The 18,310-nt window shown below is 36.6% G+C and overlaps 1 protein-coding gene across 1 annotated transcript in view; it reads left to right on the top strand.

Moving 5' to 3' along the window:
- Positions 1-2,598: 2,598 nt before the first annotated feature.
- LOC306872286 (hemicentin-1-like) overlaps positions 2,599-18,310 on the top strand; it is a gene marked incomplete at its 5' end in the record, with an annotated part of 18,268 nt that continues 2,556 nt past the window's right edge. Inside the window, 11 exons of the mRNA XM_079420793.1 lie at positions 2,599-2,671; positions 2,779-3,036; positions 3,135-3,386; positions 5,446-5,703; positions 5,806-6,063; positions 6,166-6,423; positions 9,783-10,040; positions 10,143-10,400; positions 10,552-10,809; positions 14,822-15,076; positions 15,189-15,443. Of these exons, the coding sequence (XP_079276919.1) occupies positions 2,599-2,671; positions 2,779-3,036; positions 3,135-3,386; positions 5,446-5,703; positions 5,806-6,063; positions 6,166-6,423; positions 9,783-10,040; positions 10,143-10,400; positions 10,552-10,809; positions 14,822-15,076; positions 15,189-15,443 (2,641 nt within the window). The remainder of the gene's footprint in view (positions 2,672-2,778; positions 3,037-3,134; positions 3,387-5,445; positions 5,704-5,805; positions 6,064-6,165; positions 6,424-9,782; positions 10,041-10,142; positions 10,401-10,551; positions 10,810-14,821; positions 15,077-15,188; positions 15,444-18,310) is intronic.

The raw sequence follows: 18,310 nt of genomic DNA, 5'->3' as shown, positions 1-18,310 counted from the left end.
TTAGAAACCACCAGCAACCAACAATATATGTGTATAATGTTCATACACAGCTTGAGTAGCAAGATTGTTAAATTTTAACTTTTGTTTCCCATTTTGTATTTTTGAGTAACAATAAGAAGCGCTTCATCCGGTACTTAGCGTCTTCCATTCCATCATAAGAAAACATTTCTGGAATCTGCATCTGAAATAGCATTTAGATGTATTTACAGTTTATGTATCTCAGAGGAGACATGGATGCATTTAAACTGCAGTTATAGATGTATAAATAGTCCTAATGTTTTGTTTTTAACATAAAACGTTGAATACTGATATGTGAAATAATTTAATGCATGAATAAATAGCCGAAAAGTGAAATTAAAACCACCATTAGGTGACAGCAAATGTCTGTTAATGAGTGAGTCATTGAGATTCAACTGATTCATACAAACGGCAGATTCATTCAGGAACAAAGCATTTGACTGTGTTAATGAGTGAATCACTGAATCATTTTTATCAACCGATTCGATCAAAAAGCTGATTCATTCAATAAGTAAACACCGTCCATTGCTCAGAGACGCAAAATAGTGCACTGATCTTTGTTTGGAACTATTTTCGTTGGCAAAATTGAGCAAAAACAAGCAATATTATGTCTAAAATGTAAGTCACATATTGCTTTACTGATCTTGTATACAATTATTATTAAATGTGTTATCATGCTGATATCTGAAGGAAAACAGTATTCTTTGTGTGATATAGATTAAATGAACTATATTAAATTGTATAAATATAAAAAGCATACAGAAGCATTTTTGCCATCTACAATTTAGAATGCCTGGAATTTTAATAAATCAACGCACGTGCACTCTGTGTGTGATTTGGTGATATAGCCTACTTGATAATGTCAGATCACACATCATTACAACAACACTTGCCCTATTATCGCAGATGATGCTGTATCGCACACCCCAGACTCCACTTGAATGGAAAATGAATTATTAATGGTGCGTTCACTTGTTTGCACATGAACAAAGGTGTCTTTAGGAGTCTATCTTGCAAGCCATAGACCACTGATTCGTCAAACCTGCTTTCCTTCAGTCCCTGCTCCTCTGACTTCTGACTCTTTTGTAGCAAGTAATGAATATGCTTCGGGGAATTGTATCGGAGTAAAAGTATACATTTTAATTAGGAAATGTAGTGGAGTAAAAGTAAAATTTGGCTGAAATATAAAAACTCAAGTAATGTACAGATACTCCCAAAAAATACTTAAGTACTGCAACGAAGTATTACTATTTTGTTACATTACACCTCTGGAAAAATGTAATGTTGCTAGGTGATTTTACTTTGGAACCTTCAGAACATTTTAAATCAGTTTTTTCCTAAATTTACTTTGCTGACTCCATCAACTTCAAAAAGGTTTGGCACAGTCATTTTTCGTCCGATTACAACAAATCATACATCATTTTTAAGATCTTTAATGGAGACTGTAAAAATAAAATGTTTTTAAAGTTTTAGAAAATTTGCTCACTGTGACTCATTTTGCCAACACAGGTCACATATTTAAGATTTTTCCATTAAAATATCCCAAAACCTTCAGAACAGTGTTATATATTATGTTGACTTATGTACTTATAGTGTTTTCACATCACAAAATCATTCACAAAGTTGGCCATATTAGCAGCACAAATGTAAACAATGCCACTTAAAAGAACAGAAAGCAAATATTTAGCTAATTATTGCTGCTGAATATGGTCAGTAATTATTGTATTTGGGCTGTATTAATCGGTTGAAGCAGAAAATTATTCTGGGTACTATAGACCGCCAAAAGTTATAACAAATCAAGGAGAAGACTGACAAAAAAAAATAATATTTAAAATCAGTCTGAGGATGTAGGGTGACCATATGGGCCATTTTTACAGGACGCGTTCTTGCCAGGATTTCTATATTGCCTAAAATATCCAGGTTTTGGCTGTTTATTTATTCATTATTTTATTTATTTTTTATTTTTTTTGTTCTGTGGTGTAGACATCCTAAATTAGCCAAAAAACATCTTTAGTAGCACATTAACCGTTATTAAGTATCTCCAATATGGTTAATATCTGGGTAACTGACTAAACTGTGACGTAGGTGCAAACGCTCTATATCAGGGCAACTTCGGTCCTGGAGGGCCGGTGTCCTGCAGAGTTTAGCTCCAACCCTAATCAAACACACCTGCCTGTAACTTTCTAGTGATCTTGAAGACATTGATTAGCCTCTTCAGGTGTTTGAGTAGGGTTGGACCTAAACTCTGCAGGACACTGGCCCTCCAGGACCGATGTTGCCCATCCCTGCTCTATATTGTGCAAAAAAAAATAAAAAATTAACCGTTTAAATCCAGAGAACTTCACAGTTTTAACCAATGAAACAGTCCATGTCTTTATGTCACCTGTCAATGCCGTCACATCCCCCTACACTCGGTTGACAGTAGATGTAGTTCAAAATGTGGAAGTAGTATTTGTAGCATCAAAGCCAACGATCTCTGGTAGCATCTAGCAAGCAGCAGTTGGTTGTTTTACACATTTGTTATGGACCACAACTATTTGTTGTATATTCTGTCACCAAAAATAGCCCTATGAAGCAAAAATGACTGCACAGGTGAAGATCGATGACAGCGCTCATGATTCCACGCTCAGTCACTGTGTCATGGTCAATTATGGTTTTAAATAGTACCTTTAGTGGTGAAACTTACATATTGGCCCTTTAGATCTTCTAAACATAGTATGTCAACTTTCTGATATTAATTCAATCTGTTTTCTCTTTTAGATGCACCAAAGAACATCTCAGTGTCCATCAGTCCATCTGGTGAAATAGTGGAGGGAGATTCAGTGACTCTGAGCTGCAGCAGTGATTCAAACCCACCTGCTCTGAACTTCACCTGGTTTAAAGGAGGGACGTTTGTAGGATCTGGAAGAATCTACAACATCTCAAAGATCAGCTCTGATCACAGTGGAGAATACAAGTGCATGTCCAACAATAAATATGGAGAGAAATACTCTGATGCTGTGACGTTAAACGTCATGTGTGAGTAAATTATAGTTATTTGGTTGTCAATACATCTTCCAACTATATTTGATTTCAAACTATTTTTGATTATTAATGAAATCTGTTTTCGGTTTTAGACCCACCTAAGAGCGTCTTAGTGTCCATCAGTCCATCTGGTGAAATAATTGAGGGAGATTCAGTGACTCTGAGCTGCAGCAGTGATTCAAACCCACCTGCAGAAATCAGCTGGTTTAAAGGAAGAACGTTTGTAGGATCTGGAAGAATCTACAGCATCTCAAACATCAGCTCTGATCACAGTGGAGAATACAAGTGCAAGTCCAGATATGGAGATATAAATAAATACTCTGCTGTGACTTTAAACGTCATGTGTGAGTCTATTATAAAACTAAATATGCTGATTCTTGGTTTTGAGTTTATACAGTTCAGTTCATTTAATTTCAGTTCATTGTGTTCAGTTCTAACTTTTTTTTTTTTCTTTTGACAAATTTTAACAGGCCTTGTCAATTAATAATTTGATGATTTTTTTTAGACCCTCCAAAAAAAATATATCAGTGTCCATCAGTGCATCTGGTGAAATAGTGGAGGGAGATTTAGTGACTCTGAGCTGCAGCAGTGATCCAAACCCACCTCCAGAAATCAGCTGGTTTAAAGGAGCAATGTTTTTAGGAATGTGCTGTCCACTATATTTTTGTGCATCGGTTCTTATTTCTAACAACAAAGATAAAAATAGCTGTATTGTGATTATTAATATAATGATTATTAAGATAAGAAGTGGGGGGGTGCAAGGGCGTATAAAGCATTCTGCATTCTGAATACTGCGATCGATGATGACACAAACAAACCAGGATGAAGATGAGAGAGCTGACTTTGAGAGAAAAGTAAGCAATTTGGATTCTAAAAGAAAAGAGGAATTCATTTAGAGCTCTAGCAAAAACAAAGGGCATGGAGAAATCAAGAGTTTAGAAACCACCAGCAACCGACAATATATGTGTATAATGTTCATACACAGCTTGAGTAGCAAGATTGTGTTCAATTTTAACTTTTTTTTTCCCATTTTGTATTTTTGAGTAACAATAAGAAGCACTTCATCCGGTACTTAGCGTCTTCCATTCCATCATAAGAAAACATTTCTCGAATCTGCATCTGAAATAGCATTTAGATGTATTTACACAGTTTATGTATCTCAGAATAGACATGGATGCATTTAAACTGCAGTTATAGATGTATAAATAGTCCTAATGTTTTGTTTTTAACATAAAACATTGAATACTGATATGTGAAATAATTTAAGACATGAATAAATAGCCGAAAAGTGAAATTAAAACCACCATTAGGTGACAGCAAATGTCTGTTAATGAGTGAGTCATTGAGATTCAACTGATTCGTTCAAACGACAGATTCATTCAGGAACAAACCATTTGACTGTGTTAATGAGTGAATCACTGAATCATTTTTATCAACTGATTCGATCAAAAAGCTGATTCATTCAATAAGTAAACACCGTCCATTGCTCAGAGACGCAAAATAGACCGCCAAAAGTTATAACAAATCAAGGAGAAGACTGACAAAAAAATTAAAATTAAAAATCAGTCTGAGGATGTAGGGTGACCATACGGGCCATTTTTACAGGATGCGTCCTTGCCAGGATTTCTATATTGCCTAAAATATCCAGGTTTTGGCTGTTTATTTATTTATTTTATTTATTTTTTTGTTCTGTGGTGTAGACATCCTAAATTAGCCAAAAAACATCTTTAGTGGCACATTAACCGTTATTAAGTATCTCCAATATGGGTCATATCTGGGTAACTGACTAAACTGTGACGTAGGTGCAAACGCTCTATATCAGGGCAACTTCGGTCCTGGAGGGCCGGTGTCCTGCAGAGTTTAGCTCCAACCCTAATCAAACACACCTGCCTGTAACTTTCTAGTGATCTTGAAGAAGAAAAAGAAACAAAGAAACAAAAGAAAAAGAAAAAAACAAAATTAACCGTTTAAATCCAGAGAACTTCACAGTTTTAACCAATGAAACAGTCCATGTCTTTATGTCACCTGTCAATGCCGTCACATCCCCCTACACTCGGTTGACAGTAGATGTAGTTCAAAATGTGGAAGTAGTATTTGTAGCATCAAAGCCAACGATCTCTGGTAGCATCTAGCAAGCAGCAGTTGGTTGTTTTACACATTTGTTATGGACCACAACTATTTGTTGTATATTCTGTCACCAAAAATAGCCCTATAAAGCAAAAATTACTGCACAGATGAAGATCGATGACAGCGCTCATGATTCCACGCTCAGTCACTGTGTCATGGTCAATTATGGTTTTAAATAGTACCTTTAGTGGTGAAACTTACATATTGGCCCTTTAGATCTTCTAAACATAGTATGTCAACTTTCTGATATTTAATTAAATCTGTTTTCTCTTTTAGATGCACCAAAGAACATCTCAGTGTCCATCAGTCCATCTGGTGAAATAACCGAAGGAGATTCAGTGACTCTGAACTGCAGCAGTGATTCAAACCCACCTGCTCTGAACTTCACCTGGTTTAAAGGAGGGACGTTTGTAGGATCTGGAAGAATCTACAGCATCTCAAACATCAGCTCTGATCACAGTGGAGAATACAAGTGCATGTCCATCAATGAACATGGAGAGAAATACTCTGATGCTGTGACGTTAAACGTCATGTGTGAGTAAATGATAGTTAATTGGTTGTGTCAATACATCTTCCAACTATATTTGATTTCAAACTATTTTTGATTGTTAATGACATCTATGTTTTCGGTTTTAGACCCACCTAAGAGCGTCTTCGTGTCCATCAGTCCATCTGGTCAAATAGTGGAGGGAGATTCAGTGACTCTGAGCTGCAGAAGTGATTCAAACCCACCTGCTCTGAACTTCACCTGGTTTAAAGGAGGGACGTTTGTAGGATCTGGAAGAATCTACAGCATCTCAAACATCAGCTCTGATCACAGTGGAGAATACAAGTGCAAGTCCATCAATGAACATGGAGAGAAATACTCTGATAATGTGACTTTAAACGTTATGTGTGAGTAAATGATAGTTAATTGGTTGTGTCAATACAGCTTCCAAATATATTTGATTTCAAACTATTTTTGATTATTAATGACATCTATGTTTTCGGTTTTAGACCCACCTAAGAGCGTCTTAGTGTCCATCAGTCCATCTGGTCAAATAGTGGAGGGAGATTCAGTGACTCTGAGCTGCAGCAGTGATTCAAACCCACCTGCTCTGAACTTCACCTGGTTTAAAGGAGGAACGTTTGTAGGATCTGGAAGAATCTACAGCATCTCAAAGATCAGCTCTGATCACAGTGGAGAATACAAGTGCACGTCCATCAATGAACATGGAGAGAAATACTCTGATGCTGTGATTTTAAACGTCATGTGTGAGTCTATTATAAAACTAAATATGCTGATTCTTGGTTTTGAGTTCATACAGTTCAGTTCATTTCATTTCAGTTCATTGTGTTCAGTTCTAACAATTTTTTTTTTCTTTTTACAAATTTTAATAGGCCTTGTCAATTAATAATTTGATGATTTTTTTAGACTCTCCAAAAAATATATCAGTGTCCATCAGTGCATCTGGTGAAATAGTGGAGGGAGATTCAGTGACTCTGAGCTGCAGCAGTGATTCAAACCCACCTGCAGAAATCAGCTGGTTTAAAGGAGCAACGTTTTTAGGAATGTGCTGTCCACTATATTTTTGTGCATCGGTTCTTATTTCTAACAACAAAGATAAAAATAGCTGTATTGTGATTATTAATATAATGATTATTAAGAAAAGAAGTGGGGGGGGGGGGTGCAAGGGCGTATAAAGCATTCTGCATTCTGAATACTGCGATCGATGATGACACAAACAAACCAGGATGAAGATGAGAGAGCTGACTTTGAGAGAAAAGTAAGCAAATTGGATTCTAAAAGAAAAGAGGAAGTCAATTAGAGCTCTAGCAAAAACAAAGGGCATGGAGAAATCAAGAGTTTAGAAACCACCAGCAACCAACAATATATGTGTATAATGTTCATACACAGCTTGAGTAGCAAGATTGTGTTCAATTTTAACTTTTTTTTCCCATTTTGTATTTTTGGGTAACAATAAGAAGCACTTCATCCGGTACTTAGCGTCTTCCATTCCATCAAAAGAAAACATTCTTAGAGTCTTTCATTCCATCATAAGAAAACATTTCTGGAATCTGCATCTGAAATAGCATTTAGATGTATTTACAGTTTATGTATCTCAGAGGAGACATGGATGCATTTAAACTGCAGTTATAGATGTATAAATAGGCCTAATGTTTTGTTTTTAACATAAAACATTGAATACTGATATGTGAAATAATTTAAGACATGAATAAATGGCCGAAAAGTGAAATTAAAACCACCAGTAGGTGACAGCAAATGTCTGTTAAGGAGTGAGTCATTGAGATTCAACTGATTCATACAAACGACAGATTCATTCAGGAACAAAGCATTTGACTGTGTTAATGAGTGAATCACTGAATCATTTTTATCAACCGATTCGATCAAAAAGCTGATTCATTCAATAAGTAAACACCGTCCATTGCTCAGAGACGCAAAATAGTGCACTGATCTTTGTTTGGAACTATTTTCGTTGGCAAAATTGAGCAAAAACAAGCAATATTATGTCTAAAATGTAAGTCACTTATTGCTTTACTGATCTTGTATACAATTATTATTAAATGTGTTATCATGCTGATATCTGAAGGAAAACAGTATTCTTTGTGTGATATAGATTAAATGAACTATATTAAATTGTATAAATATAAAAAGCATACAGAAGCATTTTTGCCATCTACAATTTAGAATGCCTGGAATTTTAATAAATCAACGCACGTGCACTCTGTGTGTGATTTGGTGATATAGCCTACTTGATAATGTCAGATCACACATCATTACAACAACACTTGCCCTATTATCGCAGATGATGCTGTATCGCACACCCCAGACTCCACTTGAATGGAAAATGAATTATTAATGGTGCGTTCACTTGTTTGCACATGAACAAAGGTGTCTTTAGGAGTCTATCTTGCAAGCCATAGACCACTGATTCGTCAAACCTGCTTTCCTTCAGTCCGTGCTCCTCTGACTTCTGACTCTTTTGTAGCAAGTAATGAATATGCTTCGGGGAATTGTATCGGAGTAAAAGTATACATTTTAATTAGGAAATGTAGTGGAGTAAAAGTAAAATTTGGCTGAAATATAAAAACTCAAAGTACAGATACTCCCAAAAAATACTTAAGTACTGCAACGAAGTATTACTATTTTGTTACATTACACCTCTGGAAAAATGTAATGTTGCTAGGTGATTTTACTATGGAACCTTCAGAAAATTTTAAATCAGTTTTTTCCTAAATTTACTTTGCTGACTCCATCAACTTCAAAAAGGTTTGGCACAGTCATTTTTCGTCCGATTACAACAAATCATACATAATTTTTAAGATCTTTAATGGAGAGTGTAAAAATAAAATGTTTTTGAAGTTTTAGAAAATTTGCTCACTGTGACTCGTTTTGCCAACACAGGTCATATATTTAATATTTTTCCATTAAAATATCCCAAAACCTTCAGAACAGTGTTATATATTATGTTGACTTATGTACTTATAGAGTCGGCCATATTAGAAGCACAAATGTAAACAATGCCACTTAAAAGAACAGAACGCAAATATTTAGCTAATTATTGCTGCTGAATATGGTCAGTAATTATTGTATTTGGGCTGTATTATTCGGTTGAAGCAGAAATGTATTCTGGGTACTATAGACCGCCAAAAGTTATAACAAATCAAGGAGAAGACTGACAAAAAAATAAAAATTAAAAATCAGTCTAAGGATGTAGGGTGACCATATGGGCCATTTTTACAGGACGCGTCCTTGCCAGGATTTCTATATTGCCTAAAATATCCAGGTTTTGGCTGTTTATTTATTTATTTTTTATTTATTTTATTTTTTCTGTGTTGTAGACATCATAAATTAGCCAAAAAACATCTTTAGTAGCACGTTAACCGTTATTAAGTATCTCCAATATGGTTAATATCTGGGTAACTGACTAAACTGTGACGTAGGTGCAAACGCTCTATATCAGGGCAACTTCGGTCCTGGAGGGCCGGTGTCCTGCAGAGTTTAGCTCCAACCCTAATCAAACACACCTGCCTGTAACTTTCTAGTGATCTTGAAGACATTGATTAGCCTCTTCAGGTGTTTGAGTAGGGTTGGACCTAAACTCTGCAGGACACTGGCCCTCCAGGACCAAATTGCCCATCCCTGCACTATATTGTGCAAAAAATTAAATAAAATAAGAATGTTTAAATCCAGAGAAATTCACAGTTTTAACCAATGAAACAGTCCATGTCTTTATGTCACCTGTCAATGCCGTCACATCCCCCTACACTCGGTTGACAGTAGATGTAGTTCAAAATGTGGAAGTAGTGTTTGTAGCATCAAAGCCAACGATCTCTGGTAGCATCTAGCAAGCAGCAGTTGGTTGTTTTACACATTTGTTATGGACCACAACTATTTGTTGTGTATTCTGTCACCAAAAATAGCCCTAAAAATGACTGCACAGGTGAAGATCGATGACAGCTCTCATGATTCCACGCTCAGTCACTGTGTCATGGTCAATTATGGTTTTAAATAGAACCTTTAGTGGTGAAACTTACATATTGGCCTTTTAGATCTTCTAAACATAGTATGTCAACTTTCTGATATTAATTCAATCTGTTTTCTCTTTTAGATGCACCAAAGAACATCTCAGTGTCCATCAGTCCATCTGGTGAAATAACCGAAGGAGATTCAGTGACTCTGAACTGCAGCAGTGATTCAAACCCACCTGCTCTGAACTTCACCTGGTTTAAAGGAGGGACGTTTGTAGGATCTGGAAGAATCTACAGCATCTCAAACATCAGCTCTGATCACAGTGGAGAATACAAGTGCACGTCCATCAATGAACATGGAGAGAAATACTCTGATGCTGTGACGTTAAACGTCATGTGTGAGTAAATGATAGTTAATTGGTTGTGTCAATACATCTTCCAAATATATTTGATTTCAAACTATTTTTGATTAATAATGACATCTATGTTTTCGGATTTAGACCCACCTAAGAGCGTCTTAGTGTCCATCAGTCCATCTGGTGTAATAGTGGAGGGAGATTCAGTGACTCTGAGCTGCAGAAGTGATTCAAACCCACCTGCTCTGAACTTCACCTGGTTTAAAGGAGGAACGTTTGTAGGATCTGGAAGACTCTACAGCGTCTCAAAGATCAGCTCTGATCACAGTGGAGAATACAAGTGCACGTCCATCAATGAACATGGAGAGAAATTATCTGATGCTGTGATTTTACACGTCATGTGTGAGTCTATTATAAAACTAAATATACTGATTCTTAGTTTTGAGTTCATACAGTTCATTTAATTTCAGTTCATTCTGTTCAGTTCTAACATTTTTTTATTTTTACAAATTTTAACAGGCCTTGACAATTAATAATTTGATGATTTTTTTAGACCCTCCAAAAAACGTATCAGTGTCGATCAGTCCATCTGGTGAAATAGTGGAGGGAGATTCAGTGACTCTGAGCTGCAGCAGTGATTCAAACCCACCTGCTCTGAACTTCACCTGGTTTAAAGGAGGGACGTTTGTAGGATCTGGAAGAATCTACAACATCTCAAAGATAAGATCTGATGACAGTACAAAATACAAGTGCAAGTCCATCAGTGAACATGGACAGAAAGACTCTGATGCTGTAATGTTGAATGTGATGTGTAAGTGAACACATGTGCAAGAACTGACAATAGATCCACTAGTTCTATTGTGTTTATATGTGTTTTATTACTGTAGAGCAGGGCTATCTTGAAAGACAGAAAGGGCTAGTTCAGATGGAGACAGAATTGAACCAGGTTTGTCACCAGAACACAACAGAAAGTGAAGTAATTACTTTGCACTGATTTATTACAGCAAGCAAGTGCATTTAACCATCATTGGGGAAAGTCAACCATTTGCCCCTGCAGTCCTAATGCCCCTAATCAACAGATGCTCCATTGCCTAGCAATTTTCAAGTATATAGACCTTCAGGGACCGTTATAAGTGACAGAGAATCAGTTGGGTCTCCTGAGGGAGAATCAAGGAGGGTTTTATGGGTTCTGTGAGAACAGCCGACGTTCTGAGCCCTTAAGATGGCTGTACTCAAGCAATCAACAGCTGATTGGGCTAGTTTTGAGTAGCAATTAGATGGATTTTGTTGTGAAAACCTGGCAACTCTGCATGATCAGTCACTATTACATCACCATATTAGCAATGCTACATATATGACAGCATTAACATACAAAAGGCTCTTCCCCTCACACATGAACATAATACTGTATAAATACAATATAACATTCACATTTACCAGCATTATGTTGTTCACACTAATATTAAAAATCTGAAAATACATTCATATAGCTAGCACAAATTAATTAGTATATAGTGGAGTGAAATAGTGTTGGCCCCCTTCCTGATTTTTTATGTTATTGCATGTTTGTCACACTTTAATATTTCAGATCATCAAACAAATTTAAATATTAATCAAAGATAACACAAGTAAACATAACATGCATTTTTTAAATGAAGGTGTTTTTATGAAGGGAAAACAAAATCCAAACCCACATGGCCCTGTGTGAAAAAGTGTTTTTTGGTGCTTTGGGACTCCAGCGAACCACAGTGAGAGCCATTATCCACAAATGGCGAAAACATGGAACAGTGGTGAACCTTCCCAGGAGTAGCCGGCCGACCAAAATTACCCCACGAGCGCAGCGACGACTCATCCAAGAGGTCACAAAAGACCCCACAACAACATCTAAATAACTGCAGGCCTCACTTGCCTCAGTTAAGGTCAGTGTTCATGACTCCACCATAAGAAAGAGACTGGGCAAAAATGGCCTGCATGGCAGACTTCCAAGACGAAAACCGCTTCTGAGCAAAAAAGAACATAAAGGCTCGTCTCAGTTTTGCCAGAAAAACTTTTGGGAAAATACTCTGTGGACTGACGAGGCAAAAGTTGAACTTTTTTGGAAGGTGTGTGTCCCATTACATCTGGCGTAAAAGTAACACAGCATTTCAGAAAAAAGAACATCATACCAACAGTAAAATATGGTGGTGGTAGTGTGATGGTCTGGGGCTGTTTTGCTGCTTCAGAACCTGGAAGACTTGCTGTTATAAATGGAACCATGAATTCAGCTGTCTACCAAAAAATCCTGAAGGACAATTTCCGGCCATCTGTTCGTGACCTCAAGCGAAATTGGGTTCTGCAGCAGGACTATGATCCAAAACACACCATCAAATTCACCTCTCAATGGCTGAAGAAAAACAAAATGAAGACTTTCGAGTGGCCTAGTCAAAGTCCTGACCTGAATCCTATTGAGATGCTGTGGCATGACCTTAAAAAGGCGGTTCATGCTCGAAAACCCTCCAATGTGGCTGAATTACAACAATTCTGCCAAGATGAGTGGGCCAACATTCCTCCACAGCGCTGTAACAGACTCATTGCAAGTTATCGCAAACGCTTGATTGCAGTTGTTGCTGCTAAGGGTGGCCCAACCAGTTATTAGGTTTAGGGGGCAAGCACTTTTTCACACAGGGCCATGTGGGTTTGGATTTTGTTGTGCATGTTGTGTTTACTTGTGTTATCTTTGATTAATATTTAAATTTGTTTGATGATCTGAAACATTAAAGTGTGACAAACATGCAAAAAAATAAAAAAATCAGGAAGAGGGCCAACACTTTTTCACACCACTGTATTCACATACACTGCATCCCAAATGACACACTATATACTATGCACTTATACACTGTGTACTTATGCACTATGTACTCAACCATGTAGTGTATCGATTTTATAAGGTTATTTAGTCATTAATAATCGGAGTCTGATAGCTCCTCTCCCTTCGCGACGTAATTGAGTTCATGAAGTGTTAAATATTCCAAAATTATTATTTTTTCTCGGTTATTTAAGTGCATCATCCAAAGTGCCGAATCCTAGTTTTTAATCAATTGAGCAGAGATGGGACGTTCAAAGATTTAAAGTTAATTAGATAATTAAGTTACTAATTAAATGATGATTGTCCATTAGTGATGAACATCTGCTGTTATTGAGACATAGACTTCAAGAACCAGCATATGAATCTCAACAATGTTGACAATCAACAAAATGCTTCATGCTGAAATGCATGCTGGGTAGCACCATGGTGAAAAGTCCCATCATGCACTGCAGTATGAATAACTATTGCCACCACTGTTGAGGATCATATGATTCAATATTGAAGTATTATGGTGAAATTTGTTTAATACGCCTTTTTTCCCAGTAGTTTGGTATTAGTTCAATCTCAGTCAATAAACCAAAGAGAGCCATTTAATGATATGCATTCAGTTACAAGCAGAAATTGTACACTAATCTGCTACTTGAAAGTCTGGTTCAGCAATGCACAAATATGTACTGTGAAACAACACTGCTATTTTATAGAAACAAATTACTTTGTTAAAAGGGTCAAGAGCCCAACAAAAGCAAACACTGATCTCAATGATGGTGGCAGAATTTTAACCAATAAAACATCAACATCTGATCCTCTGTAATTCTCAATAACAGCAGGTGTTCATCACTAATGCACCATCATAATTTAATTAGTCACTTAATTATCTCATTAACGTTAAGTCTTTGAAAGTTCCACCTCTGCTCAATTGATTAAAAAGTAGGACTCGGCACTGGACTCGGATACAACACTGCCTAGTAGAGTTGTGACGTTCGCGAACGAACCGATTCTTTTGAACGGCTCATAAACATGAACGATGGGAGCCGAGATTCTTTCTGTCGTTCTTTTTTTCCTATGCGTGTTTCACACAGATGCACACAAATTAGCTCCTCCGCGAGACAGAACAGTTATAGGGGGAGGGGCGCACCCAGCGCAGGGGTGCTACTGCCTAACAGCATGATGATAGTTGTGCACGCATCCTTCACGTGAGTACTCCAGTGGAAAAAAACCCTGCGTGCCTCTGTCATTGGATAGGAGCGGAGCCATGACTTGTGCACGCTGCCGTCACATGAGTAAAAATAATAATATTTCAGAATAATTCAAACTCAGATATTGGTGTGTGATATCTGAGTTTTAATTATTTGACTACAAATCTCACCTCATCATTCCTCCAGTGATTATTTCCAGGATAAACTGAGATGCCCCCAAGCTGGCTTCTTAAAACTGACTAAATATTTAAAAAGAGCCAAAAGAGCCGTTCTTTTGAACGGCTCTTTGAAAGGAACGGATCGCCAAAATCCGGATCCCCTCAAAGAGCCATAAATCCCATCACTACTGCCTAGAATGCTGAGTAATTAATGAAAATTAAGTTGAAAGAACGTTTCAGGAACATCAATACTAACCTTAAAAAAAATGTTCTACTAACAAACCGGACATATAGAACGTTCCCATAACGAAAACCATAACCAAAATGTTTTTTAAAATGTTCCTAAAACTCAAATTTGTTAGCTGGGATAACAGTACTCAATCTTATAAGATCAATCTCAATCTGAGGCTGGTAACAGCAATACTACTCGTCTCCAGTGCCCATGCCTATGACAAACTGTTATTGGCAACAGCTCGTGTAATATGCCATTCTCTCCATGCTGAACTGTTTTGCTTACATTATAAACTCATGCACGCTAAACTCTTTCATAATAAAAGTCCATGGTTTCACCAATCAATCGTATTTTACACAGTCACTGTTGATGAGACATTCTTTCTGTTTTAGATGCTCCAAGAAATGTAGTGGTGTCCATCACTCCATCTGCTGTAATAGTGGAGGGAGATTCAGTGACTCTGAGCTGCAGCAATGATTCAAACCCACCTGCAGAAATCAGCTGGTTTAAAGGAGCAACGTTTGTAGGATCTGGAAGAATCTACAGCATCTCAAACATCAGCTCTGATCACAGTGGAGAATACAAGTGCAAGTCCAGAAATAAACATGGAGAGAAATGCTCTGATGCTGTGACTTTAAAAGTCATCTGTAAGTTTACTATGAAACAAACTATGCTAATTCTGTTTTGATAATTTCAGTTCATATTAAATTAAAAAATGTGTAATATGTCTTAAATATATAATCTGCTAATTGTTGTTAGACCCACCCAAGAGTGTCTTGGTGTCCATCAGTCCATTTGGTGAAATAGTGGAGGGAGATTCAGTGACTCTGAACTGCAGCAGTGATTCAAACCCACCTGCAGAAATCAGCTGGTTTAAAGGAGGAACATTTGTAGGATCTGAAAGAATCTACAGCATCTCAAACATCAGCTCTGATCACAGTGGAGAATACAAGTGCAAGTCCAGAAATGAACATGGAGAGAAATACTCTGATGCTGTGACTTTTAACGTCATGTGTGAGCTTATTATAAAATATAATATGCACTCTAAAAAAGGATGTGTTAATTAATAATTATTAACACCTTTTTTGTTATGGCCATTTTAACACATTTTGTGTAATTTTAAATTGATCATGTGTAAAAAGAAAGAGAGAGAGAGAGAGAGAGAGAGAGAGAAAGAGTCAACACTGTGTGTCCAACACAATATTTTTTAACTATCATCCAATAACATTGCTGTCTACGTCACTCCTTAGCTAACCAAATGCATGCCTTTTTTTTCATCGGTGGATGATGTGGATGCACTCATGTCAGGTATATGGATTTCCCCTGCTAGAAATGTAATGTTCCCAGAGCATTCTCCAAACGTCCCACTGGTGTCAATGAGGTTCCCAGAACGTTTCCCAAGATAGTCATGATGTGGAGTTCTTTAAAGAGTTGGGGATATTATTTGGAGAATCTTGAGAGATTAACACTGCTCAGAGTGTATTTGCTCTCACAATACAGAGTGTTAAAGTAACACTGAAGCTTTGTTTACAAATCAGTTTACTATAGCAACGAAACCACAGAAGAATAAATGATCAGGTGATGCTGGCTAATGGATATTGGTCTTCAATCATCATGTAGTGCTTGATTCACTGATTGTTAAGTTTTACACTGTTGAATACAGTAGTCCTTTTTTTTCTGTAGGTTGCATTTGAGTAGTGTTTGGAGAAACTATGCTCAACAACATTTGTTTATGGCACACATAGACATGAAGAACTGGCATATGAATCTCAACAATGGTGACAATCAACAAAATATTCAGATAAACCGATATTTGATCATCACAAAAAAAGCTACTAAAAAGTCACAACAAAATAGCAAAAAATTTAAGCAAATAGTGAGAATAAAAGAAAATACTAAGACAATTCCGTTGCATTATTTATTCATGTTGCAAAGCATGCTGGGAGCCATGAATGAGTTTTGATTAGTGCACCCAGAATGCACTGCAGCATTAAGCTTTTTGTTTGTTGTCACCATGTTGAGATTCATATGCTGATTTTTTTGATGAATGTTTGCATTAAACTGTCTTGTGTGTTAAGTGTTTTTAAAATACAAATTATCTGATTAAAAATTTTTATCGACATCACACCTTAATTTTATGTGTTAACATCAAATAATCACAGACTTGGGATCAGTGAATTAGGACATTACATAAGAATTAAATCATTATTAAAGACCAGCCAAAACCAACAAATAGTGTTTTCGTTTGGCATTTTTACTATAACAAATGTGTTTTACAAACACAGACTTACAGCAGCCAGAGAAAAATTAACGTTAGAAAGTCATGGGTCAAGAGAAAAACACTGATCACATTAATGGTAACTTCAAGTGAAACAAATTCAAAATCTTTTTTAGACAAACTGGGGCCTGTTTCATAAAACAAGTTTACCAAATAAGCCAGGTTTATTTCAGTTAGTAACTGACTGAAATAAACCTGGCTTATTTGGTAAACTTGTTTTATGAAACAGGTCCCTGGTTAGTAATATGTGAAGCTGGTGATGCTGTTTGTGGAGTTGTTTAATCCTCCTCTGCTGAGATCTTCAGAGATTTAATGTCTTATTTCAGTTGATTTTATCTAAGGCTGTAACTGGAAGTCAGTTGTAGTTGTTTCGTTTTCTTTATTTTTTTATTATTATTATTATTATTTATTTTTTTTGCATTCAGTATTGCAGTCATTTTAACTGCTTAAGAATAGCACAACTATGACACAAATTGTGTAATGTTTGACACATTAGTGTGTTAAATATTTTAAAAATATCAACCTGTGTTGAATTAAAAGATTACCTAAAGAAGTTTAAGAAGAAGCTTTTTAAGAAGTTTTTTAAAACAATTCAAAGACGCAGCATTCCTAATGAACACAGGTAATGCATTCCATAGCTTAGGCCCATTTAAAGAAAAAGCCCTCCCCCAATGGTTTTTAATTTACTACAAGGCTGATACAAGGAGATACAATCAGCAGAGCAGAGAAGGCGAGAAGGAGTGGAAAGAGTCACAGATGTAATCTGGAGCCAGACCATGCACTGCTTTATAGGTTAAAATCAGAGTTTTAAAATCAATAAGTGATTGAACCGGGACCCAATGAAGTTGCTGGAGCACTAGGGTAATGTGATGGCGTGCAGATGTATAAGTAAAAACTCACGCTGCTGAGTTTTGTATATATTGCAATCTCTTAACAGAACTTGCTGGTAAACCCCCAAAGAGAGAATTACAATAAAGGCATCAGGCATGGAAAGAAAGGGTCTAATACGAGCAATGTTACGACGATGGAAAAAAGCAACTTTAGTTATGTTTTTGAAATGAGAATTAAAAATCAGCTGGGCATCAAAAATCACGCCTAAATTATGCACCTGGGCAGAAGGAGATATTTGAGTATTGGCAACTGAAAGTTATAAACTGCACTTATTAACATTAGATGGAGTGCCAATTAATACAATTTCAGTTTTAGAACAATTTAGCTTCAGAAAGTTGTTTCATCCATGCCTTGATTTCCAGCAAACAGGCAGAAAGAGTCAAAGAGGAAGTAGTGGAATCAGGCTGAGTGCTAATATAAATCTGGCCAAGAGGTAGCATGTAAACACTAAATAAAACAGGACCCAGAACTGACCCCTGAGGGACACCCTGACACAAAGGCACAGTCTGAGATCTGTTAGTACCCAGGTAACCAAACTGAGAACGTTGTGAAAAATAAGATTTAAACCAGCTCAACACCTATGATGAAAGTTCCAGAAAGACCAATCCATCTATGTAGTCCGTCCAGTAATATACTGTGAAATATCATATTGAATGCAGCACTAAGATCTAACAGAACCAAAATGCCACAAGCCCCACAATCGGCGATATAA

The sequence above is a fragment of the Barbus barbus genome (assembly GCF_936440315.1).
Source record: "Barbus barbus genome assembly, chromosome: 7".
NCBI classification, from domain to species: Eukaryota; Metazoa; Chordata; class Actinopteri; order Cypriniformes; family Cyprinidae; genus Barbus; species Barbus barbus.
Note: the sequence above shows the minus strand (reverse complement) of the source record. Positions and strands in the feature narration are given on the sequence as shown.